At 45.2% G+C, this 27,719-nt stretch overlaps 2 protein-coding genes across 4 annotated transcripts; both read right to left on the bottom strand.

Annotated features, from left to right (window-relative positions):
- Positions 1-1,537: 1,537 nt before the first annotated feature.
- LOC101285641 (neuroblastoma breakpoint family member 4-like) lies at positions 1,538-27,545 on the bottom strand. Its single transcript, XM_049711484.1, is given in 11 exon segments — positions 1,538-5,711; positions 9,465-9,745; positions 14,105-14,355; positions 16,552-16,693; positions 17,481-17,532; positions 18,541-18,755; positions 19,592-19,674; positions 20,630-20,957; positions 21,377-21,485; positions 22,642-26,188; positions 27,151-27,545. Coding segments are annotated over 10 exon segments (1,878 nt in total). The 5' UTR covers positions 22,820-26,188; positions 27,151-27,545; the 3' UTR covers positions 1,538-5,472.
- On the bottom strand, positions 16,479-20,628 carry LOC117203153 (uncharacterized). 3 transcript variants are annotated; one of them, XM_033436998.2, is made up of 4 exons: positions 20,369-20,628; positions 19,342-19,674; positions 17,481-18,755; positions 16,479-16,693 (listed from the first exon to the last, which is right to left on the bottom strand). In XM_033436998.2, the coding sequence occupies exons 2-3, from the start codon at positions 19,578-19,580 to the stop codon at positions 18,089-18,091; spliced, it is 906 nt and encodes a 301-aa protein (XP_033292889.1). In that variant the 5' UTR covers positions 19,581-19,674; positions 20,369-20,628; the 3' UTR covers positions 16,479-16,693; positions 17,481-18,088. The 3 variants fall into 3 exon arrangements, with proteins under 3 accessions (XP_033292889.1, XP_033292880.1, XP_033292870.1); XM_033436989.2 differs by having other exon boundaries at positions 20,373-20,628; XM_033436979.2 differs by having other exon boundaries at positions 19,342-20,628.
- Positions 27,546-27,719: the final 174 nt, after the last annotated feature.

Here is a 27,719-nt window from a genome sequence, read left to right as displayed (position 1 = left end):
ATTAAACACAACTTTAAAACTTTGGTAGAATTATATTTCCTTTAATGTGTAGTATTAATTAGCTATGTAGAAGATTATATTTGTATTGTTGTGTGCTTATACTTTTTATTTTTCATTGTGGCTACTAGAAAAATTGTAATTACATATGTGACTTGCATTTTCATTACATTACAGCACTGCTGTAGATTCTACCACCAAAAAGAAAGAATGGAGGACAGAAGAAGTGATTAAAGTACACCCAGTTATACAATTTAGATTGTCAGAATGCTACAGAACAAACAACTCAGTTTCTTTAACAAATGAATGATTAAAAAGAAAGAAAAAAAGGACAGCAAAAGACCAAGAGAGAGCTAGAGCAAGAGCGAGAGAGCAAGAGAGAGAGAGAGGAAGGGAGGAAGGAAGGAACAGAGGGAGGAAGGAAGGGAGGGAGGGAGGAAGAAACTGAGGGGAAACATATGTAAAAGACTTAAACACATATCCTAGTGATCACAGTTTGTGGATTTTATTTGGATCCCAAGAAAGAATACTAACAAAAACAATAACGGGAAATTTGAACACTATTTTATGATATTAAAGATTTTGAATTAATTTATGAATAATTATAATGCTATGATGATAATACTTTCAAAAAGAGTCCTCATTTAGGGAAACATGCTGAACTAATTACAGATGAAATGTGATGTCTGAGATTTGCTTTGAAGAATATAGGAAAAGGTAAGTGAGTGGATTATAGTAAAACAAGTTCAGCCATAAGTTGGTATTTGTTGATCGTGGCTGACAAAGATGGGGATATTCTGTTCTATAATTCTGTCTATTTTGTGTACTATTGAAAATCTGCATTTGAAAAAGAATGATAGGAGAGCACAGGTCTACCTAGGATAATGGCAGCTGAATCTCTCCACATGCATTTCAGAGGGCTAGGGACTAACATAGAGAGTCAAGGACACCACTCAAAACCCTGCCCCAAACAACCAGGGGCCAGAGTGCACTGTGGACTCCAACTGGTTTGTTTTTACCCAGGTCTGGGAGCCATACAGCAGTAGAGGGAGCAGCAAAGACTCTGCACATAGAGGAGAGGTCAGAGGGAGGGCATACTCAGGAGGGAACCCTGGTAAAATTACTCACAGAAAGAGTATGTGGATAAACTCAGAGGATGCCTGTGACCTGGTCGACTAAAGCTCTGGTGTCTGGGGAATTGACAGGAAGGGGTTCGACAGTGCAGAGGACCAGAGCATGACAGTCTTGGGGAGGCACAATTACTGGGATCAGGTGTGAGACCAAGCTGAAGGTAACATCCTTTGGATGCTTGTGGTGAAGAAAAAGAATGAAGCAACTGGTAGAAATTAAAGATCCTACTGGAAGAAACAGAATCCCAGAATCAGGAGACACACCATGGCTTTCCCCAAAACCTTACATCTGCTAGAGTAACTACACAAGACAGAGACATCTAGACCTAAGAAATCAACTAAGCCACTCAAAGCACTCATCTGTTCCTACGTAGAATGGCAGTTTCTCATTCAGGTACACCTAGTCATGGTAAAATGAAAATCATACAGCAGACATTTATTCCAAGGTGACAGAAGAAAAAAGAACATAGAGAGTCAAAATTTTCAGCTCATAAAAACGTTCCCTTCAAAATCAATCACAGACACACAAAAAAATCAATCACAAAACATAGGAAAAATGTAAACTGGCATCCGTATCTGAATTGTTTCTGAACAAAGCATTTGTAGACACACACACACACACACACACACACACACAAATACGTGGGGAAAAGCTCCAAAATTTCACATAAGAAATACACAGCACAAAATAGAAGTAGACAAGAAAGAAGAAATGAGAAATTAGAATTGGCAGAGATTAGAAAAAACTGAAGGAACAGAAAATTCTCTGAAAAAGAGGCTAAATGACAAGGTACATAAGGGATGATATTTATCTAAAATTATAAGGGACATTGAACTAAAAAATGAAAGTATCAAACAGAATAGAAATGAATAAAAGATAATGAGAAAGGATCAGAGAGAAAGTCATAGAGACCTGGGAGAAACAGAACTGGAATGGTCAACTCCTATTAGAGCTAAAAGATTTTTTTAAAAAAAGAAAAAATTTCCTGTGAAGCTCCAGACCACCCTTTGCCATCAATGTAAAGAAAACAAGTTTATATTCTACATCTCAACAGAACATAAAAACCGAGACCATATTATTTTAAAAATCAATAAATTCATTGTAGACAAGTCCTTCGTATTCAGTCAAGCTGTCCATGTATCAAAGCAATAGAAAACAAGTATTAAATATGCCATACTTAGGGAGTCCTCATTCCATCATCAGGAATCTTTAAGGATAAACTCCACTCATCAAGAGTTGACTGAGGAAACTTTGAGTTTTGTACAGCTGGTCATCATTGAATATATGTAATTGTAGATTTAAGCCAGTGTGTCATGGACCCTGTCTGGGGGCAGCCTGGGCATTCCCTCGGGCCTCTGCAGGGAGGCTGCTGGCACTCCCACGGTGGGGCAGCCATCCTATGCCACTAGGGGGTCTAAAGGGCCCGGTGGGCCCCTCCTCCAGCTCCTACCGCCGGTTCCCTCAAAAAAAAAAAGAGGGGGCTTCCCTGGTGGCGCAGTGGTTGAGAGTCCACCTGCCGCTGCAGGGGACACGGGTGCGTGCCCCGGTCCGGGAGGATCCCACATGCCGCAGAGCGGCTGGGCCCGTGAGCCACGGCCGCTGAGCCTGCGCGTCCGGAGCCTGTGCTCCGCAAGGGGAGAGGCCACAACAGTGAGAGGCCCGCGTACCGCAAAAAAAAAACTCACCCAGTTTTTATTTTATAATAGCATGATTTAGAACTACTCAGTAGACCTACACTATTTCACACCATTCTTTTTCTTCTCTCCATCTACTCCAGCACAGATTTCTTTCCCACTGGCCCTAAGGATTTTTTGGTCTTTCTCTGGCACTCTCATATAAATAACTTGCCTTCTCAATTAGATTTGTCTGAAGCAATGATTATATTGGATTCTTGTGTATTTCCCTGGGTCTTCATAAATCTGGCCCAAAGTTTATTCACTACCATGCTCTCCTACATTCCTTGGCCTCAGATTCCAACTGAGTTCATTTTTCAGGATTTTTACTGAACATGTAGAAGGAGTAATTTGAAAACAGGGGAGAGGTCTGAATGCCTATGCACTTCATGCTTTTATGCATATTGAAAACCTGGCCTCTGCATCTCCTTTTGGCTAATGTCCCTTTAGGGCGCCATCTACTGTCCCCCACCTACTGCCAGCTCCAGTGAGTCCCTGGAAGCCCCATGCACAGTAGCACAGAACTGCCCACCTGGGGCTGAGGTGACTCCAGGCCAGTCCAGCACTCCCATCTATGACCCAGGTTCTTACTTAGTTTTTGTAATCAGGGCTCTTTTTCCTGTTTCATTTCTTCTTATTCATGTGCAGAAGTTGAGGGTTAAGGGCTTTCCTAGATAAGGTTCTCCAAAAGCCAACCCACATACAAGTGATTCATCAACACATGATCCTGGTAGAAATAGGCAGTGGAGTTTGGGAGCGGGGAAGGGAGAATAAGGCAAAGAAACCAAGAAAGTGTGTGAGATCAGGCGAAGGACTATATGTTCAGTGGCCTAAATGATGCTCTTCTGATGAGGAGGACCATGGATCTGGGCTTCCCTGTGGCTAAAAGGAAAGGTCAGAGGGAATATCAGGACAGCAGCTATAGGAACTCAACAGAGTTCAGAGTGCAAACAAGAGATGGAGATGGAAGGGCCTGGCAGGGTGGCAGCCCCCATGGAAAAGAGAGGAAAGACCAGACGAGGTAGCATCAGCTGTTGAGTAAACAAACGAGGAAGAGAAAAAATAGTGGGAGACTGAGCTATAATCTTAGGTAAAGAGTATAAGGAAGAAGTACACATAAGAGCCTCAGATGCGATTACCTCTGTACCCTAAGCTTGAAGGCCAGGGAATTGGCATGCTAGTCTCCACTTGCTGAACGGCAGTTTTCTTGTGATAATCTTCTGTTTCAGGACACTTAAGGCATTAATCTTGCTACAGACCAGACACTCATGCTTGCTGGCAGCTAAGACCTCACCCTCCAGCTTGGGAGGGTTCTTCATTCCAATGGAAGCATCCAAACCCAGCTCTGAAGATAAAACCACAGCCAACAGGAGCTGTTGTTTTGCATGATCTTACTATGACTTACTTCCCCACCCAGGAGGGACATCAAGTAAGGAAAGTGTCCAGGAACAAGAAAGGCCATCTGAAAGTCTGTGGTGAGTGGAAACCAACGGAGACATTTTTGTATTTGCTTTTTGTTGATCTTCCTAACACTACCCAGTATTGGTAAGACTACCACAGGGCAAACATGTCCCCAAATGCCAAAAAAAAAAAAAAGTCAAGAAAAATACAACTGATAAAAAAAAAGAAAGAAAGAAAAAGTTCCGGGCTTCCCTGGTGGCGCAGTGGTTGAGAGTCCGCCTGCCGATGCAGGGGACACGGGTTCGTGCCCCGGTCCGGGAAGATCCCACATGCCGCGGAGCGGCTGGGCCCATCAGCCATGGCCGCTAAGCCTGCGCGTCTGGAGCGGGTGCTCCGCAACAGGAGAGGCCACAGCAGTGAGAGGCCCGCATACCGCAAAAACAAACAAACAAAGAAAAATAAAAAGAAAATCTGAGCAGAGGTGGATCCCAAGGAGAAGAAAACTGAGGACATGGCCGTGGAGATGAATGAAGATTATGAACTAAATGGAGTGGCATAAAATAGACAGATCAGTACACCTCATGGGTGAGGGTGGCCCTTTATTTTAAAAAGAGGGGAAAAAAGGAAAATAACCTGGATATGAAAATTAACTGGAGGCTGAGTTGTGTGGCCAGGGTTTACATTGCTACAGAATGTTACTAATACACTGTTACTGAGAGAACCTAGGAGGGGAAAATTGACTTGAGGGTGGATGTTGAAAGGAGAGGAAAATACTGGCCAACCTACCTTTCTGAGGAAGCAAGGGAACACGGGTCCCAGAGAAAGTGGGGATCAAAAAAGTGCTCTACCTCAGAGGAAACAACACATGTGCAATCATTTTGTAAGTGTTAAAGCACCAGAAAGACACAATGGTTAGATGTTATATATTCATAGTTGTTATCAAACCATTTTTACTGATCAGGCTTTCTGGACATCATGTTGCTTAATATTCCCAACAACCATGGAATGCGGATGTAATTTTTCAAGAGTTCAGATGAGGGATGTGAGATGTGAATACCTAAGGAGATGAATAACTTGGCCCAGTGAAACAATCAGGAGTTTGCAAACCCAGGGCCTGAGGCAGAGCTGGTCCTAAATCCCAGGCTCTTGCTCACCTCACTCTGGTAGAGCATCACAGATTTCAACCAGACCTACTACAGACGGAGTGGGAAAGGCCCCATTGCCCCCTCCACCCTCAACCCTGAGACAACTTGAGCTTCCTAATCCCCTTTTATTTTTTACCTAGGAAGAGTGGTCCTTGGCTTCCAGAATTGGTGTTGGCAGTAAAGCCCCAGATGGTGGAGGAAAGACCGAGTGTGGCTTTGCTGTGCCCACAATTGAAATGCTGGCCCAGCTGCAGTTGCAGATAATTGGTCATGTGGGTGCTTTTCTGCAGCTGTGCTTGTGAAGTTTGTACCCCTGGGCCTTGGAAACTCAAAGGCCTTTGGTGACAGTCCTCCCAGGTGTCACCTGAAAGGAAAAGAGGGTTCAGTAGGACCAATCCAAGTTTTCCTGAGCTAATCCCTCCCAGAACACCCATTTCTGATGTCCCTGCCTATGAGTGAAACCACCCAATAACCCAGACAATAAAGGCAGACATCACGTACATGAAGGAGATGTCATTTTTATGGCTGTGCCTGGGTATGCTGAGATGGCAGGTGCTAGGCTGCAGCATCCTTGAAATGAAAAATCACCCACTTGAATCTAGAGGGCTTTGGATGGCATATGAGGTCACGCCTATTATTCAGCTATTAGCCTTAGTCCTGTAGCCTAGAGAGAAGGCTCTAAACAGGCCTCAAGGTATGGGGGAGAGAGTTGTTGATATCTACCCACAAGAATAAAAGAAAAGGGGAAGAAGTATGGCCTAAAGCCTTCAGGTACCAACAGAAAAAGGAATTGAGAATCTACAGTATATGGACCAAGTTAATAGAATGTTTCACAGTTCTGGAACCTTTCGAACTTCCTTACGTTTAACTTTTGTCTACCTTTCCACTCACCCATACATGTGTATATTCTATTGCCACATGGGGCAGGGTGGGGACGGATGGTATTAGCAGATAGAAGTAGTGTAGTGGAGGCCTGAATCCCTCATTGGAAGCTTAGGTACAGAAGTGCTGCAGAATCAGAATTTGTGTTTCTTTAGATTGATGATACAGTGCACACTCCTTATGTTACCCACCCCTCCAGTGGGGTCTGGAAAGTGCTCCTAATCAAATATTTTGATATTTCTCCTGTGAAATGAACACATATTCTCAGAACGTGGGCTAACCAAAGGTATGAAGTACCCTCCTCCAGTCCAGGTCAGGCTCAGGTGGAGTCATTGCCCACAGGACCTGCTGCACATTGCTGTGCCCCCCTACCTCCCCCCATACATCCTCATCCTCAGCGAGGTTTGTTTAACTGTTTCCTTAAAGTGTCTCTCATATATCTGTTACCACTTAGTCTTCCAGAGAGCATCCATGTCTGACTCTCATCAGTGATTCATCCAATCTCCTTCTAACTGCTTTCTCTGATTCTGTCCTCTCCACACTACGAAAGGTCACCTATCTTATTACCCCCAAATCCTGTTTCATCACATGCTCCTCGGCTTGTGGAAATTCATCCTCCCTCCTCTACTACACAGACTCTAAACTCCTCACCTGCCTTTGTAGTCCTCCTGCCTTCTGCCCCTCTCTTCTGCAACATCACTTCCCACAACTCCCTTCTACAAATCCTCCTGGACGCGGCTGGCCCCTCCCTGACCCCAGCCCTGCACCAGGAGCCTCTCTGAGCTTCCAGGGCTTTTTCCACAAGCACTTCTCTCAGCCCAACGTGCCCTTCCTATTTCTTCCAGGCAGAGTTCATTAATCATTAATCATCAATTTTAGGACACTTAATCAGATTTTATGATAATTCACATTGGGCTGAAGGGTAAAACCTCTTAAATTAATAAATCTGGTGGGTGAAAGAACTGTCAAAACATGGTATCCCCACTCTCCAATGTGATTTTGAATCAATGTCTAGGATTGTTTTTAATTCTCACTGCGTAATTTCATCATGTAATTTTATTTGTCTACCTAGGCTTGGAATATTCTTTGCATTTGCATGGGAAAAGGACAAAACATTTTATCAAACATCGACAGTACTGACCAATATTATTACTGTGTGGGGAAGCCTCCAATACAAGGTCAAGTTGTAATTTAAAAATCTAGTGTTTGTACAGTTTCTACAGGGTTTCTCCTTGTACAGAGAGGATGGGGCAGACACGACAACCTGTGCCCATGCTGCTGCATCCCAGCTAGCCACACTGTCCTCAGGTTATCATCAGAACCCAGACACAGGTGGATCTGTGTACTAGTTACATGTTCCATTCATTCCTCTCAGCCCATCTGGGGGGGAATTTGGCCTTTCCTGGCCCGTTGTGAGTGACGGCCTGGCAGGACTGTGCCATATCACACACATCTCACTTCTGAGACGTGTGTCTGAGAATTTCTTCTCCTCCTCATGGAAACTCAGACCCGGCTGTTGGAGTATCTGAGATAGAGCTCTGCAGCTTTTTAAGGGCACCAGCACAGCCAAACTCAAGGCCTCCCTGGACCCTGAGTGAGAGCAGATAATTCTGGGGGCAGGAGGCGCTGAGAGACATGGACCTCTCACCCCTTGCCGATTGTCCACGGAGAGGCTCGTGGAGCTGTGGCTTCGCCTGGAGGGGCTGGATGAGCAGCCGGCTCTGCTCACAGGACAAAGTGCACTGATGGATAAGGAGCTGGCAGATCTGAGCGAGGGACCACAGGAGTTCTCTGCGCCAGTCTGGCAACTTTGTGTTTAAGATTCAGATAGTTTCAAATCATTTGGTTCAGGGCATAAAGGAAAACGTGAGCGACATCCTCTCTTAGTCGCTGACGGGTCCGACTGCTGAGAGGAGCGGACAGAGCCTGAGCCAGGGAGTCAGGCCAAGGAGAGGCCAGTGTCCCACAGCCCAGTGGCCGGGAGCCTTGGGCAAGTGAAGGGACCTTGCTGAGCCTCAGTGCCCTCGGCTCTACCATGAGATAACACACCTACCTGAGAGTGTCCCCCGAGGACTGAATGGGTTATGGCTCACATGGAGTTTGCTTAGTAAGGTGCATGGTATACAACAGGTGCACAAAAACCACGTGTTCCATTTCTGGTTTGTGAACTACTATAATCCTGAGAAAGCCTTTGCTTCTCTGTACCTCAGGAGGAACGGGAAACAGGAAAGAGGATGGTCCCACTGTGAAAAGGCACACACTGAACAAGAACCATTTTTCATGGCCTATTTAATTATAAAAGAAAACACATATAGTCCGATACACAAGGGGGTTTCTTCTACTTTTTCAAGATGATTTTATGAGTAAAGCTTCTAACAATCCAAATGTTTCTCATAGAAGAAAAGTCAAAAACATAACCCAAGAAGTAACGCAAACCAGGTTTTAATCTACACGCCCTATGAACTGCTGCCCAAGGGGAACTTGCTCATAAATTAGGCCAATAACCCCATCAGGTGTACAGGTTGCGGATAGTTTCCATGAGATTATACCACAGAGACTACACACACGATTGAAACTATAACCCACACGTGGCAGGCTCATTGTTGCTACACAAAGGAGGAGAACCATGGCTATTTCTGAAGGATGGGACACCAGAGACAGATCTTTGGCTTCCTGGAAATCACAGGGCATGCACAGGATTTTATATTCAGGATCTGGTATGCAAATGCTTCAGAGGGAGGTAGGCAGCCCAGGGAAAAAGCCTGGAGCTGGCGAACAATATAACAGACACTGCAAATATGGAGCAGACTGAAAACGTGTGGAAAGCCAGAGACTTTGTAAGAAACTTCAAGAAATAAAATTATCAACATAATTTCATGAGTATGAGGATCCTTATCTTGAAAAAAAGAGGTCTGTTACACAAATTCCTGCAGGTGAGACGGTGGCAGCCGAGATCCTGCCCTTACCCCTCCACTTCCCCTCTCTAGCCTGACTTGATACCGAATGCCTGCACTGGTGAGGGGGGTCCAGGTGACAGAGGTCAGCCTGGGACAAGAAGAATGAAAAGGCACATGATGGATGCCTTTTAAAAATTAAATCCAAGAACGTAATTCAAATCAACATGAGTCTGAGGACCTGTTTACAGGGATGCCGCTCATAGCCTGTACTGGTTGTTGGATACAAAGAATACAGATGCTACCTTGTGACCTACTAGGATCTTAATGTTCTTTATAACGGGAGTACTCACCATTTACGTCTAGAACTGTGGAGACCTCCCTTTTATCCGATTGGAATGAGGCACTTGTGTAAGGCGTACAGGAGTCTGACAGACAATGGCCAGTAGAACCAGTCAAATCACATTCATCCAGTGAGTCCTGCTGGACTTCATTCTCTTCTACCGCCAGCAGCTCCAGACTGAGCTTTGTGGGGTCGGGAGGACTGATGATTAAACAGCAAATATTCGTGAACACGGAGTCCTGGCGGGTTTTGATGGGAGGGTTAAGGGACCAGTCATGTTATGGGTTTGGTGTGCGTTGTGTTGGAGGGTTTCAACCGAGGAGGTCAGTAGATGAATCTGGACAAGCCATCTCGGTCCTTGTAATATTAAGCCAAGAATTGCAGACGAACACTTCGGGTGTAAGTTCAAAGCAAAGTTTACTTAAAGCATAGACACACTCTAGGCGAGAGCGCAGACTGGCTTCTGCAAAGTGAAACCAGCCCAGCTACAGGGGCGCGGGGTGTTTATAAGCGGTTTGAACCTAAGGGTAGGAGTTGGGTTAAGATCCAGTGACAAGGTCTCATCACGTGAGTGACGGGTTATATTGCGCATGCTTTTACCCATAATTCCATGTTTTTACCCAAATTCGCTAAGAAAAGCCCATGGCGGGGGGGGGGGGGGGGGGGATTGAAACCACATGTAAATTCTATTATAATGATGACATAATGAAGTTGGGATTATCTCCGGTTATCGCTTGGCTCAAACTGCGCCTGCGTGCCTCGGGGAATTCCCCTTCGGCCAGGTGCTTCCTGCTGCTTCAGGACGTGCTGACCGCTGACCGCAGCCTGTCCCTCAGCCCCTCTTTGTTTGGCTCACAAATCCTGAGTCTCCACCTCCGCCTTCCCCTGCTGCTCATCTGTAGCTACCTGCCTAACAGTCACAGAAAAGAAATGGGAAGTCCCCATAAAGGGAGGTATAAAAATCCTTTCCTATCTGGGGCCGGTGGGTGCTTGCAAAGGGAAAGGGAGAGAGAGGGAGGGGGAGAAAGTGAGCATGACGTGCTCTGAGCACTGATCAGAAACGAGCCCAGGAGGAAGGAGACTGAACTACCCCAGGACACAGCAGTCACATCACACACGCCTTCAGAAACCATAAAGGCAGCTTCAACTATAGCATAAGTTTTTGGTGAAATTTACATGTAGCAGCCAAGTGAATAGGCTCTGGCAGCATAATGGGTTCCCAGAAGTCCTGTGTTTTCAAGGCCAATTTCTCTAATACTGAGATGTGACACGAATTTTTTTCTTGTTCCTTTCCTTGCCATCAAATACCTGCCAGTGTGGTAAGGCCAAACAGGCAGAGGCAGATATGCATCTCACGCTGGTTTTAATAGAAAGGAGAGAACAGGAGACTGCAAGAAATCGGGTGGCTGATTAGTACCCCTGCATCAACTGACTTTAGGTTACTATAATTGAGAGGGATTCATAAAGGGGCCTATACAAGTACTGCAGTGAAAACAGACAACATTATTAAAAGGGACACTTTGTGGTTGTCAGAATGGAAGAAATAGGCATATTCAGCACTTTCAGATTTCCCTGCATCTGAGATGACCAGATGTCACCACTGAATTAAGACCCATGTTTCTTCATAGTTACCTAGAACAGATAAGGTCTTGGTCTTCCTCTTCCTCAAGAACAGTATGATTTCCTACAGATAAATTCAGACAGGGAACAAAAAATTTCACAATTTGTATGGAAACACAAAAGACCCCGAATAGCCAAAGCAATCTTGAGAACGAAAAACGGAGCTGGAGGAATCAGGCTCCCTGAATTCAGACTATACTCAAAGCTACAGTAATCAAGACAGTATGGTACTGGCACAAAAACAGAAAGATAGATCAATGGAACAGGATAGAAAGCCCAGAGATAAACCCACGCACATATGGTCACTTTATCTTTGATAAAGGAGGCAGGACTGTACAGTGGAGAAAGGACAGCCTCTTCAATAAGTGGTGCTGGGAAAACTGGACAGGTACATGTAAAAGTATGAGATTAGAACACTCCCTAACACTATATACAAAAATAAGCTCAACATGTATTAAAGACCTAAATGTAAGGCCAGAACCTATCAAACTCTTAGAGGAAAACATAGGCAGAACACTCTATGACATAAATCACAGCAAGATCCTTTTTGACCCACCTCCTAGAGAAATGGAAAGAAAAACAAAAATAAACAAATGGGATCTAATGAAACTACAAAGCTTTTGCACAGCAAAGGAAACCATAAACAAGACCAAAAGACAACCCTTAGAATGGGAGAAAATATTTGCAAATGAAGCAACTGACAAAAGATTAATCTCCAAAATTTATAAGCAGCTCATGCAGCTCAATAACAAAAAAACAAACAACCCAATCCAAAAATGGGCAGAAGACCTAAATAGACATTTCTCCAAAGAAGATATACAGATTGCCAACAAACACATGAAAGAATGTTCAACATCATTAATCATTAGAGAAATGCAAATCAAAACTACAATGAGATATCATCTCACACCCGTTAGAATGGCCATCATGAAAAAATCTAGAAACAATAAATGCTGGAGAGGGTGTGGAGGAAAGGGAACACTTTTGAACTGCTGGTGGGAATGTGAATTGGTACAGCCACTATGGAGAACAGTATGGAGGTTCCTTAAACAACTAAAAATAGAATTACCATATGACCCAGCAATCCCACTACTGGGCATATACCCTGAGAAAACCATAATTCAGAAAGAGTCATGTACCAAAATGTTCATTGCAGCTCTATTTACAATAGCCAGGAGATGGAAACAACCTAAGTGTCCATCATCGGATGAATGGATAAAGAAGATGTGGCACATGTATACAATGGAATATTACTCAGCCATAAAAAGAAACGAAATTGAGTTATTTGTAGTGAGGTGGATGGACCTAGAGTCTGTCATACAGAGTGAAGTAAGTCAGAAAGAGAAAGACAAATACCGTATGCTAACACATATATATGGCATATAAGGAAAAAAAATGTCATGAAGAACCTGTGGGTAAGACAGGAATAAAGACACAGACCTACTAGAGAACGGACTTGAGGATATGGGGAGGGGGAAGAGTAAGCTGTGACAAAGTGAGAGAGTGATATGTACATATATACACTACCAAACGTAAAATAGATAGCTAGTGGGAAGCAGCCGCATAGCACAGGGAGATCAGCTCGGTGCTTTGTGACCGCCTGGAGGGGTGGGATAGGGAGGGTGGGAGGGAGGGAGACACAAGAGGGAAGAGATATGGGAACATATGTATATGTATAACTGATTCACTTTGTTATAAAGCAGAAACTAACACACCATTGTAAAGCAATTATACTCCAATAAAGATGTAAAAAAAAAAAAAATTCAGACCGGGCCAGAAACACTAAGCAGATCATCCTGTGTACGATAATAATCCAGTATCCAATACTACCATGGGGACAAAAACATCACCAGTGGAACGATAGGATATTTTAAGAAGAATATTCCAGGAGGCCTCAGGTTGTGTCTTATGTACCTGCCTTGGTTTGCTTTCCTGAGCCATCAGCCAAGATCTCCCTGACCTGGTAGATCCTCACCACAGTATCCTCTTCCAAGTCTGAGTAAAAAGTTAAACACATCTTTTCCCCACAGATTCTGGGGAATAGCTCACCTGCATTCCAACAGAATAGTGTAATATTCAGGCTTTTATCATCATACACTGGCTGGTTTAGCAGAATGATGGATGGAATCTACAAAACCTTGAATCAAAATGAATGTTTGGGCTTCCCAGGGTGGTGCAGCGGTTGAGAGTCCGCCTGCCGATGCAGGGGACACGGGTTCGTGCCCCGGTCCGGGAAGATCCTACATGCCACGGAGTGGCTGGGCCCGTGAGCCATGGCCGCTGAGCCTGCGTGTCCGGAGCCTGTGGCCGCTGAGTCTGCACGTCCAGAGCCTGTGCTCCGCAACGGGAGAGGCCACAACAGTGAGAGGCCCGCGTACCGCAAAAAAAAAAAAAAAAAAAAGAATGTTTGTTGCTTCACTGAATCTTTGGCCATTCATGGGGTAGGGAAATGCCAGGGCCCTGCCTTGGTTCATGGAAACATACAAACAAGGTGATGGTAGAGGTCTTCGTGTCCTGGTGTTCAGATGACTGCTTCACTAAGACAGCCAACTTAGAGGAGACAGACACTGGGGATGACAGAAGTGACACCAGTGAAACAACAAATCCAAAGATGGAATTAAGGCTGTCAACGTCTCTGGAAAGGCACAGAAATTCAAGGGACATTTTTTAGGTATTAAAATGGGAGGCTTGTATGTAAGAAGAGACATTTCATGGGAATCAGGAAAAAAAACAGTCATCCCTGTGCACTTGCACACCTGCAAGTGAGTGAGTTTGTCACACCTGCCTTGGATCCATTATCTAACTTGGCGCCTGACCCATAGGCTTGGCCTGGATGAAGAACAGAGCACAGCTCCCTGACCCACCTGATGTCTGTGCTTAAAACTCTGTCATAGAGCCTGATTCAAATCACTATGTCTACAGAGCTTGTACACAGGGATGACACATCTCAGCACTGCCTGAGGCGTGGGATACAAAGAATACAGAGTCTACCTGGGAGTCCAGCTGGAGTTTTATCACATTGATAAAGAATACTCAGTGGTTACATCCCAAGCATAAGAGACATCCACTTCCTCAAATGAGAAGAAGGCAGCACTTGTATAAGGCCAGGAGGAATCTGACAGACCAGGAAGAATTGAGTAAATCAAACAGTATTCATCCAGTGAGTCCCGTGGGACACCATTCTCTACCATCTGTGGCAGCTCCCTGCTGAGCCTGGTGGGGAGGCAGGACTGAAGATTAACCCAAGAGGGATCAGCAGTCATAGAGTCCTACCTGGTTCTGATGGCGTGTTTAAGGGAGTGGTGAAGCAAGCCAAGGGCCTGATCCTTTACAGAGGGAAAAACTCCCTTTTGTGTGTGGGACAGAGTGTGTTTTTTCACAGGGGCAGGAGATAGAAAGGACACTAGGTGCTCAGTGCTCTGGCCAAATAACAAGCTGATGAAGAAAGAGACTGAATTATCTCTGGATGGTACAGTCATGACTCACAACATATAGAGTCACGTACCAGTGGCTTTCACCCTTTCATTTACGTTGCATTGAGTGTCACATGGAACGGGCAAGTGCATACAACTTTTGGGACATTCTGGTGTCCCAGAAATCTCATGCCATCGAGGCCTCTCTAAATACTGTGGCATGGTATAGTAATATTATGGTCTATTTACATTTCTTGCTATGACTTACATGCCAACATGCTAACACCAAACAGGCAGAAAACAGATATGCATCTCACTCTATAAACCACACTGGAGATAACGAGTGAGTGCCAAAAAATCACTCTGACTTAGTTTACCTGGGTCAACTGGCTTGGGTTATAAACTTGAGAAGTTAATAAGAAATGGGAAACAATATAAGTACCACAATGAAAGCAGAAAACATTACAAAATATGATAATTCGTGGTTGGGAAAATTGATGATACAATATATTCAGCACTTTCTGCTTTTCCCTGGACCAGAGACCTGCAGATGTCATCATTGTATTAACGGCCCACAAATATTCAAAATTACCTTGTGGCAATAGCCAGTGGTCCTTGAAGGTCATTGTGATCAGTTTGGTTTTCTACAAATAAATTAACAGGACAGTTACATCAGGCAAAACTCCTTCACAAATGCCCAATCCTGTGCCAATCTTCACAGTGTGATAACAGGCTATTGTGAGAGAAATAGCCCAGGAGGCCCCAAAGAGAGCCTCATAAGAAGGCACTGGGTTTCCTTCTTGAGCCACTGGACAAATTTCCTTGATATGACAGGTCATCCTCAGAGTATCCTATGTCCCGAGTCTGTGCAAATGGCTAAACAAATCCTTTTCCCCACAGATCCTGGGGAAATACCCAGCTACCATCCTAGAGCGTTGCTGTAATAGTCAGGCTTTTCTATCTGAAATGCTGTTTGTTAATGGGTTAGATGAATTATACATTGAGATTAGATGGGAGTGGAATCTACACACCATCAAGTCAAAAGAATCTTCAGGGACTTCCCTGGTGGCACAGTGGTTAAGAATCTGCCTGCCAATGCAGGGGACATGGGTTCGAGCCCTGGTCCGGGAAGATCCCACATGCCACGGAGCAGCTAAGCCCGTGCGCCACAACTACTGAGCCTGCACTCTAGAACCCGCAAGCCACAACTACTGAGCCCTCATGCCAGAACTATTGAAGCCCGTGCACCTAGAGCCCATGCTCTGCAACAAGAGAAGCCACCGCAGTGAGAAGCCCACGCACCACAACGAAGAGTAGCCCCTGCTCACCGTGACTAGAGAAAACCCGCACGCAGCAACAAAGGTACAACGCAGCCAATAAATAAATAAATAAATAAATTTATAAAAGCCAAAAAAAAAAAAAAAGAATCTTCAAAGCTGCAAAGAAACAATGGCCATTCATCAGCTTGGGAAGTTCCAGGGCCCTGCCTTGCTTCGGAGAAATGTACCAAGTGTGACAGTGGGGCTTATATTTTGGTTTCAGAAGACTCTGGACAAGATAACACAAATGAAAGGAGGTAGACCGTGGGTTAACAGAAGTGAATCAATGTAGTGACATCTCCAAAGATAGAAACAAGACTGCCATCAGACTCAGACACGTAAGGGAACTCAGGGACATTGCTCAGGAATGAAAATTAGAGAATTTCATGTGATATAAGACATTCATTCAAAATTAGGAGGCCTCAAAGTTACTTCCTGTGCCACAATGTACATGTGAGTCTGGCAGGACTGCCTTCGTTCCAGTGATTTGCCACAGGGACAAACAAGACTAGGAACTGAGAAAAGTTCACTAACTTGTAGAATGTCTTATTTTAAATGCAATTGTATAGTCTGGTTCAAACCAGGCTTCAATATGTAAGCATACAGTCTATCTAAGCAGATTAATTCTCTGAGTATACTAACAAAGATAATGGAGATTACCTAGGAGACCAGTTGAAATTTCATCTTCTCTAGCATGGGAGCAACCACAGGCTCCATCCAGAGCAGACCCCACTTTCTCCTCATCAAATGCAAATTTTTCATCACTGTAAGGCTGGTAGCAGTTAGAACCTTCCTGGGGAGTTGAAGGAGCCAAAACACATTCATCTTGGGATTCCTGGAGCACTTCCTTCTTTCCAACATCCTGTAGGTTCACGCTGTGTCAGGTGGCAAAGGGAAGACAGAAGATTAAACTAAGAGGAGCAGACACCATGCTGTCCTAGCTGGTGTTGATGGGAGGCATAGGGAGTGGACACAGAAAGCAAAGGGGAAGTCCTCTTAAAGAAGGAAATAATTATCCTCCTGTATGTGAACTGGAGTATGGCTTCCATGGGTTGGGAGAGGGAGAGACCAGCAGATGCTCTGGCCACACAACCAGCTGTTGAGGGAGGAGACTGAACTCTCCCTGCATGCTATAGTCATGAGCCCCAGCACACACAGACTAAGATAGTGATTCCAACTTGTCTGCATATATTGTGTTGATCTGTATATGCAGTGCCCAAGTGAATACAGCTTTTGAGGAATTATAGACTCTAGATATTCTGCCTTCAGGAACTATTTTCTCAATATTTTGTTATAATATGAATTTCTTCTGGTTTCTTCACTTGCTATCAAATATTTACCAACATGCTGATGCCAAACAGGCACAAGGCGATATGAATCTCACCTGCTGTTAACCACACAGGAGAGAACACTTGATTACAGGAACTCCCAAGTTTGGCTATTTCACCAGGGTCAACTCACTGTACGTTACTATACTTGAAGGATTAATAAATTGAAACCCACACAACTACCGCAATAAAAATAGACAACGTTGTGAAAAGGGATATTTGACTGTTGACTGAATGGATGAAAGAGTTACATTTAGTAATTCTGTTTTTCCCTGGATTTGAGGTCTCCTGTTGTCACCACTGACATTCACAGCCCACAAATCTTCAGAATTACCTGGGGGATACTGGCTCTTGTCCATCCACTTGCTTATGATCATTTTGATTGTCTAGCAAGAAATTCAGAGACAGTGGGTCACAATAAGCAAATCACGTCTCACACATACCTACTCAGTGAACACACCACAAGGACATGAATATTCTCAGTGCAAGAACATAATACATTAGCAGAGACATTCCAGGACGCTTAAGTCTTAGAATTAGACTGGACCCCAGACCCATCAGGGAAATTCTCTTATTGATCTGGTAGAGTGCTCTCCCAACATCCTTTGTTCTGAGCCTGTATAAATAGTTAATGATATATTTTCCCCAGTGATCCTAGAAAATGAGCTGAGTTATTTTCTAGAATTGTTTCTACAATATTGGTTAGTCCCATCAGATTATGTGGTTGCTGATGGTTTAGAGGAATTTATACTTGAGACTAGAGTGATGGATGAATTGTATAAACCCTCAAACCAAAAAAGAATCTTTGGTGTGACACAGAAACCATGCCCATTCGAGGCTGAAGGGACTGCCAGAGCCCAGCCTTGCTTCATGGAAACATCCAAACAAGGCAATGGTACAGCTGTGTCTGTCCTGGTTTTCCGATGACTGCTTAGCTAACAGTTAGAAGCCAACATAGAGAAGATGGAGACTGGGACTGAGAGCAGTGAAACCAGGGAAACAACCTCTCCTGATGTATATGCAAGTCTGCCGTTGTGTCTGGATAAGGATAGAAAGGCCAGGGACATTGTACAAAAAAACAAAAATTAGGTCATTGCAGGTGACAAGACACATTTGATCCAAACTAGGTCTGACAAACACCTCCTGTAGATTTCCACCCAAGGTGGATGAGAGTTTGTCACACCTGATTTGGGTCCAAATGCCTGACACTGGTGCCAGGGTGACAAAGGCATGACGGGGGCCTAGAAAGGGATAAAGGCTCCCTGAGCCACCTGATGTCTGTGTTTCATAATAGATCCTTTTCCCTGATTTAAGCAAGATGTGTCTATAGGGACTATCTTCAGAGATGACCTTCCTCAGTCTACACAGGTATGGGGAACAAATATGGAGGCTACTTGGGAGATCAGTTGGAATTTCATCCTCTTTAGCATGGGAGCAACCACAGGCTCCATCCGGAGCAGGGCCCACTTCTGATTCATCAAATGCAAATTTGCCATCACTGTAAGGCTGGTTGCAGTCAGAACTTCCTTGGAGAATTGAAGGAGTCAAAACACATTCATCCTGGGAGTCCTGAGGCACTTCCTTCTTTTCAACCTCCTGCCGCTCCACGCTGTGCCAGGTGGGAGAGGGATGACAGAAAATTAAACAAAGAGGATCCGACCCCAAGCTGCCCTGCCTGGTTTTGATGGGAGGCATCGGGAGTGTCAGAGAAACCAAAAGGGCAGTCCCCTTAAAGAGGGAAGGAACTATCCTCCCGTACGTGAGGTGGAGTGTGGCTGCCATGGGGCAGGAGAGAGAGACCAGCAGGTGCTCCGTGCACTGGCCACACAACGTCTGATGAGGAGTGAGACTCAACCATCCCAGTATGGTACCTTCAGGAACATGAAACACAAAAGAACTTCCATACCAGATGCTACCCCCCGTGGTCCTAAGTCATGTTCAATTTAAGATAAAGTAGTCAAGTGAATACGGCTATTAAGGCATTATAGACTCCCAGAGATATTATGCCTTCTTTTTAGGAATAGAAAGGCCTCCGAGGCCTCTTTCTCTTACTACTGTCACATGACAACCAATTTTTTTTCTAGATAGTTGTCCTGATGCTTAATTTTTCTGGTTACTTCTCTACTAATTCCTTTGCTAGGTACCTTCCTCCCAAGGACCTAAAACAACTGTGTAGGAGTAGATATTTATCTCACCTTGGAGTTCCTTTAGGAGAGAATAGATATTCTCTGTGTGTGCAGGAAATCCTAAGGGTGGTGCATTCACCTTGGGTCGTACATACAAGTAGCACGGAGACAACAGACGACCAAGTTAACACGGCCATTTCCATGTGGGTTGAGTGAAGTAAATCAATACAGTCTGCAGTTCTGCTTCTCCTTGCGTCTGGCATCTGTGACTCTCTTGACCTCACTGTTCTTTCTGTGACCCTGTCCATAATTTACCTACCCATTACCAGCTCCTGCTAGTTCACTGTTACCTAGATGTGAGTATCTCTTGTGCTTGTTCATCTTCCTCATCTTCACGAATTTCTGCAAATTCAGAAATATCCAAGAAGTCAGCTTCTTGCCACGTCACTCACTACCAACACAGCAACTCACATGGTCATAGACTCATAAATACCTAGGTATGAATTAGTACTGTATGGAAGTTCTAATGCATTGTCTTTAAACAATTGCCCTAGCATGGATTTCCGATCCATCAGGCAGTCTGACTCTAAACCAGAGGATCATCATCATGACACCTTCTGCCAGGAATTGGACAAACATTTAAAGTGTCCTTTCTCCCTTATATCACTGCATACTTGTCCACCTTCCATCTTGGCTTCTACAGCTGGATCATCCATCCTGCCACAAATTCTGCCAAAGACACAGGCTCTATGAACCTTCACAGCTCTCACAAGATCCCCTCCTTTCTCTAAGGAGAAGAACCATGTCCCACATCCCTCCACCTGGGAACATCCTGGGCTCTTCCAGGTGGCTTCTGCTGGTTATCAAGGGAAAGTCTCTCTATGGAAAGTGGTCCAGTCTAAACAACTTTCCCAACACCAAGTCTGACCACATCAAGTACCTTATCTGGCACCACACAGTGAAGGGCTTTCTTTTTTCTGCAGTGCATTCGTAAATATTTCCCCATTTCATCACTACAGCTACCATCAACAGATTACTTGATCCATTTTACAGAAGAGGAAACAGATACTGGGATAGGGAAAAATCAATCACTCACTCACTGTTACTAAAGACAGCCGCCCTCAGGCTGGACCCTGGGAACTTTCATGCTTAGTCCAGAGCTCTTTTCACTCTAACAAGCTGCCTCCTGTCACATCGTCCTTTCTGTGGTTTAACACTGGGCGGATGCTGCCTCCTGCGCCAAAGGCCATGGTCCATCAGGGAGGAATCAGACAGTTGGAATACTATGCCCTCCACCCTGTGCATTTCTCCTCTGTTCTCCCACTCAGCCAGTCCTGCTCCTATCATAGCCCTAAACGGGACATGAAACAGGAAAGCTGATAAAAAACATTCCTAGTGCAGGTGTGGAGTCTCTTGTGAGCAGGGGACCTTGGAGCAGCTCAATGTTATCAGGTACTGTGGCCCCCTTAGCTGGGCTGAGCTTGTGGGCAAGGTGCTCTGCCAGCCTGTGTCCCTCAGTCAGCCGCTCTTAGAAGCCCTGCCCCTGGTGGTTGTCAAGGTCGTTGTGGGTGAGGAGGTCCTTGAGGTGCTGCTGGAGTAGGACAGAGTCATCTTTCACTTCCCGTAATGTCCGCTGTAACTGGGTCAGCTCTCGTGCCTGACTTCGAGTTAGGATATCACATGTCCTAAGGTGGGACAGAAGATACAATTTTAAAATGCAAAGATGACACACTATTAGGGATTTCTGTGAGAACATCCCCAAGGAGTGTGGACAGATACAGCTGGTGTGAATTGGAAAAAAACATGAGAATGACAGGGTCAAGAATGGATGACAAGGTGTAGTCAGTCAGAAGGGGGTTGTGATTTAAAGGTAAATGAGGTATTGATTGCATAACATTGTGAGGGTACCAAATACCACTGAGTTGTTGACTTGAATTTGGTGAATTTCATGATATGTGATTTTAAGTCAATAGTGTTTTTAAAAGCAGAGTAAATGAGGCTCTGAATAACAATTGGAGTCCGTAATTCACCAATTGGTGTTCTGCTGGTTTATAAATATTGTGCCATGTGCCTGCCATGAACATCTCTGCCCTCCTTACCTCACCTCTCAGCTTGCGTGGGCTTCTCTGCCAGCTTCTCTGCTAGCCTCAGCGCCTCAAACAGCAGCTTCTCCCCCAGCACAGATTCAATGATGTCCTTAAATGCTTCATACTCTGAGGAAAGAGAGACGCTGCCTCAGGGGAAAGCTGGACAGGCTGCTGTGGTCACTGCCTTCAAGGGAAGAGGCAGGGTCCATCCCAAGGACAGATGTAACCTCGGTACCAGGCTCTACACAGGGATTTCCACATCTGATTCCTCAGCCTCCCACCTGCATGGCATTTGGTTACTCCCTGTTTTAGAGCTGAGGAAACAGAAGCTCCTGGGCACAGAAAGTAACTAGACAAGATGAACTGGTGTTTGGCAAACTGACACTGAATCCTGGGCCACTTACCAATACTTGCAGCCTCTTAGGTGAAACGCTGAGCAGGGGCATTCCTGGTGATTCCTGTGTGGTTGGGAAGACCCCTAGGACTATAGGACTGATGGTTCCCTTGTGCTGGGATTTCAGTAATGAACAAGTATCTCAAAGGTAAAAAACTCACCTGGATACACTTGTGTGAAAGAGAATACATGAAACCATAAGGACCTGGGAAAAAATGTGCCCAAATACTATGAAAGTTTGTGTTATTAGACATAGTAGAACTTGAACTTACTGTGTTATACTGTGCCAGGGACTATTGTCAGAGCTTTGTCCGAATTTCCTCATTATTCATTACAACTCAAACAGGTAGCCCATGGTTTCAGGGAGGAGCAGACTCATCCTTAAGCTCCCTTTAAGTAGGTACTATCCCCTGCTTCCCCCAGTGTGTAACCACCATGTCACCCCAGTGTAACTAGCACAGGGCTTTGCCAATGGGACCTCAGGGAAACCTGAACTGATGGAGTTCATCAGTCCCAGTCGTTTAGCCAACAGTGATGCAGGATCAGATACAGAACAGAAAAGATTCCAATTGACACAGTTTAGCTTGTTCCTGAGAGAAACAGGCAGTTCAGTGCCTGAACCAAGAATCAATATCTGGGATTTTAACTCTAATCTCACCCTACAACTCACCGCAAACCTGGAAAAGTGGCTCAACTCTTTGTGCCTGAGTCTTCCCATCCTCAGGGAACTGAGGGTAAAAGAGCCACTTCTACCTTTCCTGGATTGTGGTCAGAATGAAATTCAAAATGACAAAGGGAATAGGAGACCAAGTCTGGAGAGTTTTTGTTTCTCAGAGGGAAGACCATGATCATTCATCACGTTGGTGACCATGACCCCTAGGACTTAACTGTATTTCTGCAGCTGGTTGGCCAGGGAGTAGGCAGTAGCTTGGGATACAAGGAATTTCTCTGGGAGGTCTTGGAAGTCCTGCTTCTTCTCTGCCAGCTACAACTGAAGCTCCTGGTTGATTTGCATGAGTGTAAGTTCTACCCTCGGATCAGATAAAGGGCCAAGAGATACTGCCATGGTGACATGTGGCAGAAAAGGTAGAGCCAGGGACTGGGGAGAAGAAACCCAAACATATGATGGATTAAAAACATGTGAAATCACATAAGTTTAATCAGGACTGAGGGATGACAGAAACTGGAATTCTTAACTTACTGTTGGGAGAAACTTGAGGGTTTGCAACCGCAAAAACAAGGTTCATTATGCCAGCGCTCAGAGCCAAAGGCACCGTCTATAGCTCACACTCAGACAGGAGTGACAGAGGAGGACCCAGCATGCGACGTTACCGTCTGGAGTTGCAATAACAGAACTGGTAGGTGGGGGGGCGGTCATGGAATCTGGGGGGCACCTGCCTTCCAGTTGCCTAGGCCATGCTAATACACAAGGCTGCCTGGGGTCTTGTGAAGGTCACCATTGATAGCAACCAATCCCTCAGCAGTCACTCTTAAGTTGTCTACACATGTCCTGATACCACTTACCTATCTCCTTCCAAAACAAATCTCAGCGGAGTTCTCATTGTTCATTCTTCTGTGTATAAAAAATTCACAGGAGAAATAGTTTGCCAACAGGTCTTAATTTCTGTAGGGCTGTCATGAACTCACCCCACCTTCTCTTTAAACAGATCTTAAGGCTTTTCCACAAGTGAGAGACCTCAAACTTTTACACTGTCATGAAGTTCTTCGACCCTGCTGGAAGGTCTGGAAGGAGTCAGAGATGTGGCCTGGTGGGGCAGGGCGAAAGGCAGAGAGAGGGCCTCTCCTGCAGTTGAGGAATAACCAGCCAAGGTCCACCGGGCCCAGCACTGAGCAAAACAGGCACAGTTTGTAGAGGACCTTGTGGCACTGCTGCTGAACGCGCCAGGGGCTTGGGAACCAGCAACAGCACATTTCTCGCCTCATCCTCCGAGGGTCAACTCAGGGGAAATAGGACCTGCTTCCCAGCAATGGAGCATGTGGTCCCCACGCTGGAGCTCCACGGCAGACGGAGAAGCTCAGGACTGAGCAGCGGTGCCCTGCAGGACGGTGCTGGCAGGGGCCCGACGACCTGACCCGGGGCCAGCGCAGCTGGGTCACAGTCAGGCTGGGCGTCGGTCTACACTGCAACACCTGAGTTCTTTGAATCCACGTGGTGAGAGCAGCGACTCCCAGATGCCGTCTCGTGCTTAGCCTAGACCTCCTATTTCTATTCTTTTATGAGCTCCAAGAAGGGTACTGACCCCACTCTAAACATACTGTCCGATTTTGTCATCCTAACTTCTCCCTGGGACTTGGGGGCTACTGGCCACACCAAGCCTGTTGAAAGTCTTGTGTAAATGAACCGGTGACCATTTTTAAGTGACATGTGAGCGGCCCCCAGTTGTGCTAAAGCCTAGTCTGTGTCTTCGCAGTGCTTTCGAAGGTGTGTACGTGTGAATAAATGTACGATATATATTTATACATGCTGCTACAGCGATACGTTAAAGGCCAACATAACTGGTGGACAGGGTCAGTGAGAGCAAATGAAACAATCTTTCGGTGGCTATTAAAGCAAAATGTGTGTAAAGCAATAAGTTTTTCTTCGCCTACTTTGTCTCTAATGTCTGCACGAGTCCCTAGGCTGAGTGGGGAAGAACAGGGAAGACAAACTGGCACGAAGAGCTCACCTCACTGTCTAATGCTTGAAGTCTAAGTTTAAAAGAATGATCTACCCTCTTGTCATTTTGTAACAATCCCCTTATCTAAAAATATTAAAGGGCAGTTCTTACATTTAGAGTGCCTCAGAATCAGCTGTGGAGATTACAGAAGCTCCTTCCTGGGCTCCAATCCCCGGAGGTTTCGTTGGTGTGAGGCCCTAGAGTCGGCAGTTTTTCACGTAAACACAGACCACACGTTTCTGATGCGGGTGGGCTGCGGATCCCAGTCGAAAACCTACTGTTCTATAACACTGATTCAAACCTATAAATAAGCTTGTTTTCCTTTAATTAAGAATCCTTAATTGAAAAGTGGGTAAGTCACACCACAAATGGACATAAAGATCTCAAAGCGTTCCTCGGGAAAAGTCCTTAGTTACGTTCTTTTGCCTTCCAGAATTAAAACCAAGCACTTGCTCCACAATCATTTCCTAGTAACAGTTGAGAAACTAAAACGAACGACAACATGAACAAAAAACTCACGGCCTTCCCCGGCGGTCCAGTGTTTAGACTGTGAGCTTCCACTGCAGGGGGCAGGGGTTCGATCCGTGGTCGGGGAACTAAGGTCCCGCAGGCCCCCGCCGGCGTGGCCAAAAATATAAATAAATAAAATAAAGATAAAACATAAAATAACTCAAACATTGTCACCACCACCGCCACCAGTTACCAAAAGACCCAGCGAAAGACTCAGGCCTGAGGTAGACACATGCCCCACTTCCGTCGTAGATGAAGTGACCTCGACTTCTGCCTTTACGCTTGGTTAAGTATTTTCCATGAGTGCCTTTGGCTGTCACTACAGAGGAACTCACTGGCAGAATCAGCAAGAATGGATGAAAAGTCAGCCGAACTATGAAGTCTTACTTAAAGATAAAGCAGTAAAATTTGAGGCCCTCTTGCCCTGTGGTGATGCAAGCATCCCAGCAATTCTTCCTTCCTCCCTGTGCTGCCAGGGCTGGAAGGCATTGATGGTGTAATCAGTAGTCAATGGAGAACTCAAATAATGCTTTTAAGAACTTCATTTTATGGACGTTAACATTTATGAAAACAACAGCATATGCATCGTGTAAATCTCAGAGCTGGTCAGGATTGAAACCGTGTACGAGGCCCCGTGCCCTTGTCTTTTGCAGTAAAGTGCTGACTCAAGAGTTAATGATTCGGGAATGTGAAGGTGTAGAAACAAAGAACAGCTGTTGGGCTGGGGAACGGGCAGCAATGTAGACTATAAATCCGCCACACGGCAGAATCACCGAACTCCCAGTTCACTGAAGCTACCGATGAAGGCCCGACACACACTCCTAAGTGGTTTTACAGGGAGCAGACCCCCTCCGGATGGAAAGCGCCGCCCACAAGCACATAGACCCTGGACTGGTTGAAACCAGAAGGTTGATGACGCTTGAAACTTCACTTTGATGCCAGCCAATCCGAGAACTGTCTGCGAGCTGATCACGCCCTGCTCCTCGAACGCTGTAAGGCTCCTCACTACTCCCTCCAGGGTGGGTCACACAGCCTTGAGGGCATTAGCCCGCTGTGGCCCCCTCTGCCTGGCAAAGCAATAAAAGCTACTCTTTTCTGCTTCACCCAAAACTCTGTCTCCGCATTTCTCTTCGGCACCGGTGAACAGAGGCCAAGTTTCGGCAACAGGATCCAGTCACAAATTACTTTGGGGGGAAATTCCTAAAAGCCATTCTTGTGTCTCACCCTTTGAAAAGTAGCTCTTCACCCTAAAAAAAAAAAATAGTTGCGAAAAATGAATCTTTGGGATGGAGGATTCTACGGTATTTAACTTTCCATAAATTATATTCTTTCCCTCTACGTGTTAGAACCCATTCTTAAAAGCAAATGAAATCAACCTGTGTCACCACCACTGTCTTCCAATTTGCTGTAATTCCAGTGAGAACCATGTTGGGTACACCTGTGCAGGAAATAGGGCGAGAGTCCTTTAGGGAAAAAATGGAAAGGAAAAAAGATACCTAATGTAATGCTTTAAACATGTACCAGTATCTCTTGACCTGTCAACCTAGGACAGACAGACGACCTGCAGATTTATATAGGGTTCATTATGTCCCCCATCTTATTACTGCTAAGGTGAATGTGCTAGACACTTACTGAATTGGTGTTCTATGTCTGCTGTAATAAGTGACCATGAGTTTAGTGGCTTAAAAGAACACACATTTATTATATTACAGTTCTGTAGGTTAGGAGTCCAACAAAGGTCTCACTGGACTAAAATCAAGGGGTCAATAGGGCTGCCTTACCTTCTGGAGGCTCTAGGGGATAATCTGTTTCCTTATCTTTTCTAGAGATTTTTCTAGAGATCTTTTTCAGAGATTCTCTGAGCTATTACTATCCCTGGAATAAAGCATATTTCAGATGAAATGAGCCAGAGTTTATTTCTGATGGCTGCAGAGAGAGAAAGGAGGGGAAAGGGGAAAAGCAGGGGGAGGAAAGGAAGCTTCTTCCTGGAAGTTAGCTGGGTGCTGAGTTCCTTTGTTGTCGGCTCCAAGATTCTCCGGAAGAGTCAGCTTCCCCCTTGAGCCAAAGGCACCCTCAAGGATCAAGTCACTCCGCTCCTTGCTCTCTGGTCTGAAAACACAAGTTGGCTGCCTTCTTCAGCCTCCCCTCGCCCCGCCCTCAGGTCTAGCCCAGTCTCACCCAGGTGGAGAAAACAAACGAAAAAACCAACCTCGCTCTTCAAGCAAACAGGTCATCTTCCTATCCCTTGTTCTGGTCATCAGCTTCTTTTTCAGAATCGTCATTTCTTGTATTCTGTATGGTGAGGAAAGGAAAAACATGGTCCCTGGTATACCACGAGATTGAAGTAGGAAGGACGTGCACAGAAAATACACCGAGTAGCACTCTGAGATGTAACCCTGAATCTACATGTCTACACACAAGACACATACATAAATATATACTTGTCTCCATTGTTTTACAACTTCTTTATTTCTGAAAAACATTTTGGATCCGCATAACCCACGATCCCAGAATTCCCTTCCCCGGCGTGTAACGCAGGACAAAAGGTAAGAATTCGAGGAGGCTGGCAAAATCCGCCGGTATCTCAGATAAAGGGTAAGAGGCGTGTTACCTCGGCTTGGTGGGCTCCCGAAGTGGGCGGGCATGTGACGTCACTTCCCCCTTCAGCAGCCGGCCCGCCCATTGGTCATCTCGGCAGGGCGGGGACAGGGCGGGGGTTGGAGGAGAGGAGCCGCCTTAGAGGTCAGGAATGGGGCTTGGCTTATGTAAATCTTGCAG

This window comes from Orcinus orca, chromosome 1, assembly GCF_937001465.1.
Source record: "Orcinus orca chromosome 1, mOrcOrc1.1, whole genome shotgun sequence".
Classification (NCBI taxonomy): Eukaryota; Metazoa; Chordata; class Mammalia; order Artiodactyla; family Delphinidae; genus Orcinus; species Orcinus orca.
Note: the sequence above shows the minus strand (reverse complement) of the source record. Positions and strands in the feature narration are given on the sequence as shown.

Excerpts from the sequence above, each read along its gene's own strand:
- LOC117203153 (XM_033436979.2), bottom strand. The coding sequence starts at position 19,580 with ATGGACAGGGTCACAGAAAGAACAGTGAGGTCAAGAGAGTCACAGATG. Across the intron at positions 18,756-19,341 it reads TCTCCTAAAGGAACTCCAAG|CGTGGAGCGGCAGGAGGTTG; the intron begins GTGAGATAAATA and ends CACCTGGCACAG.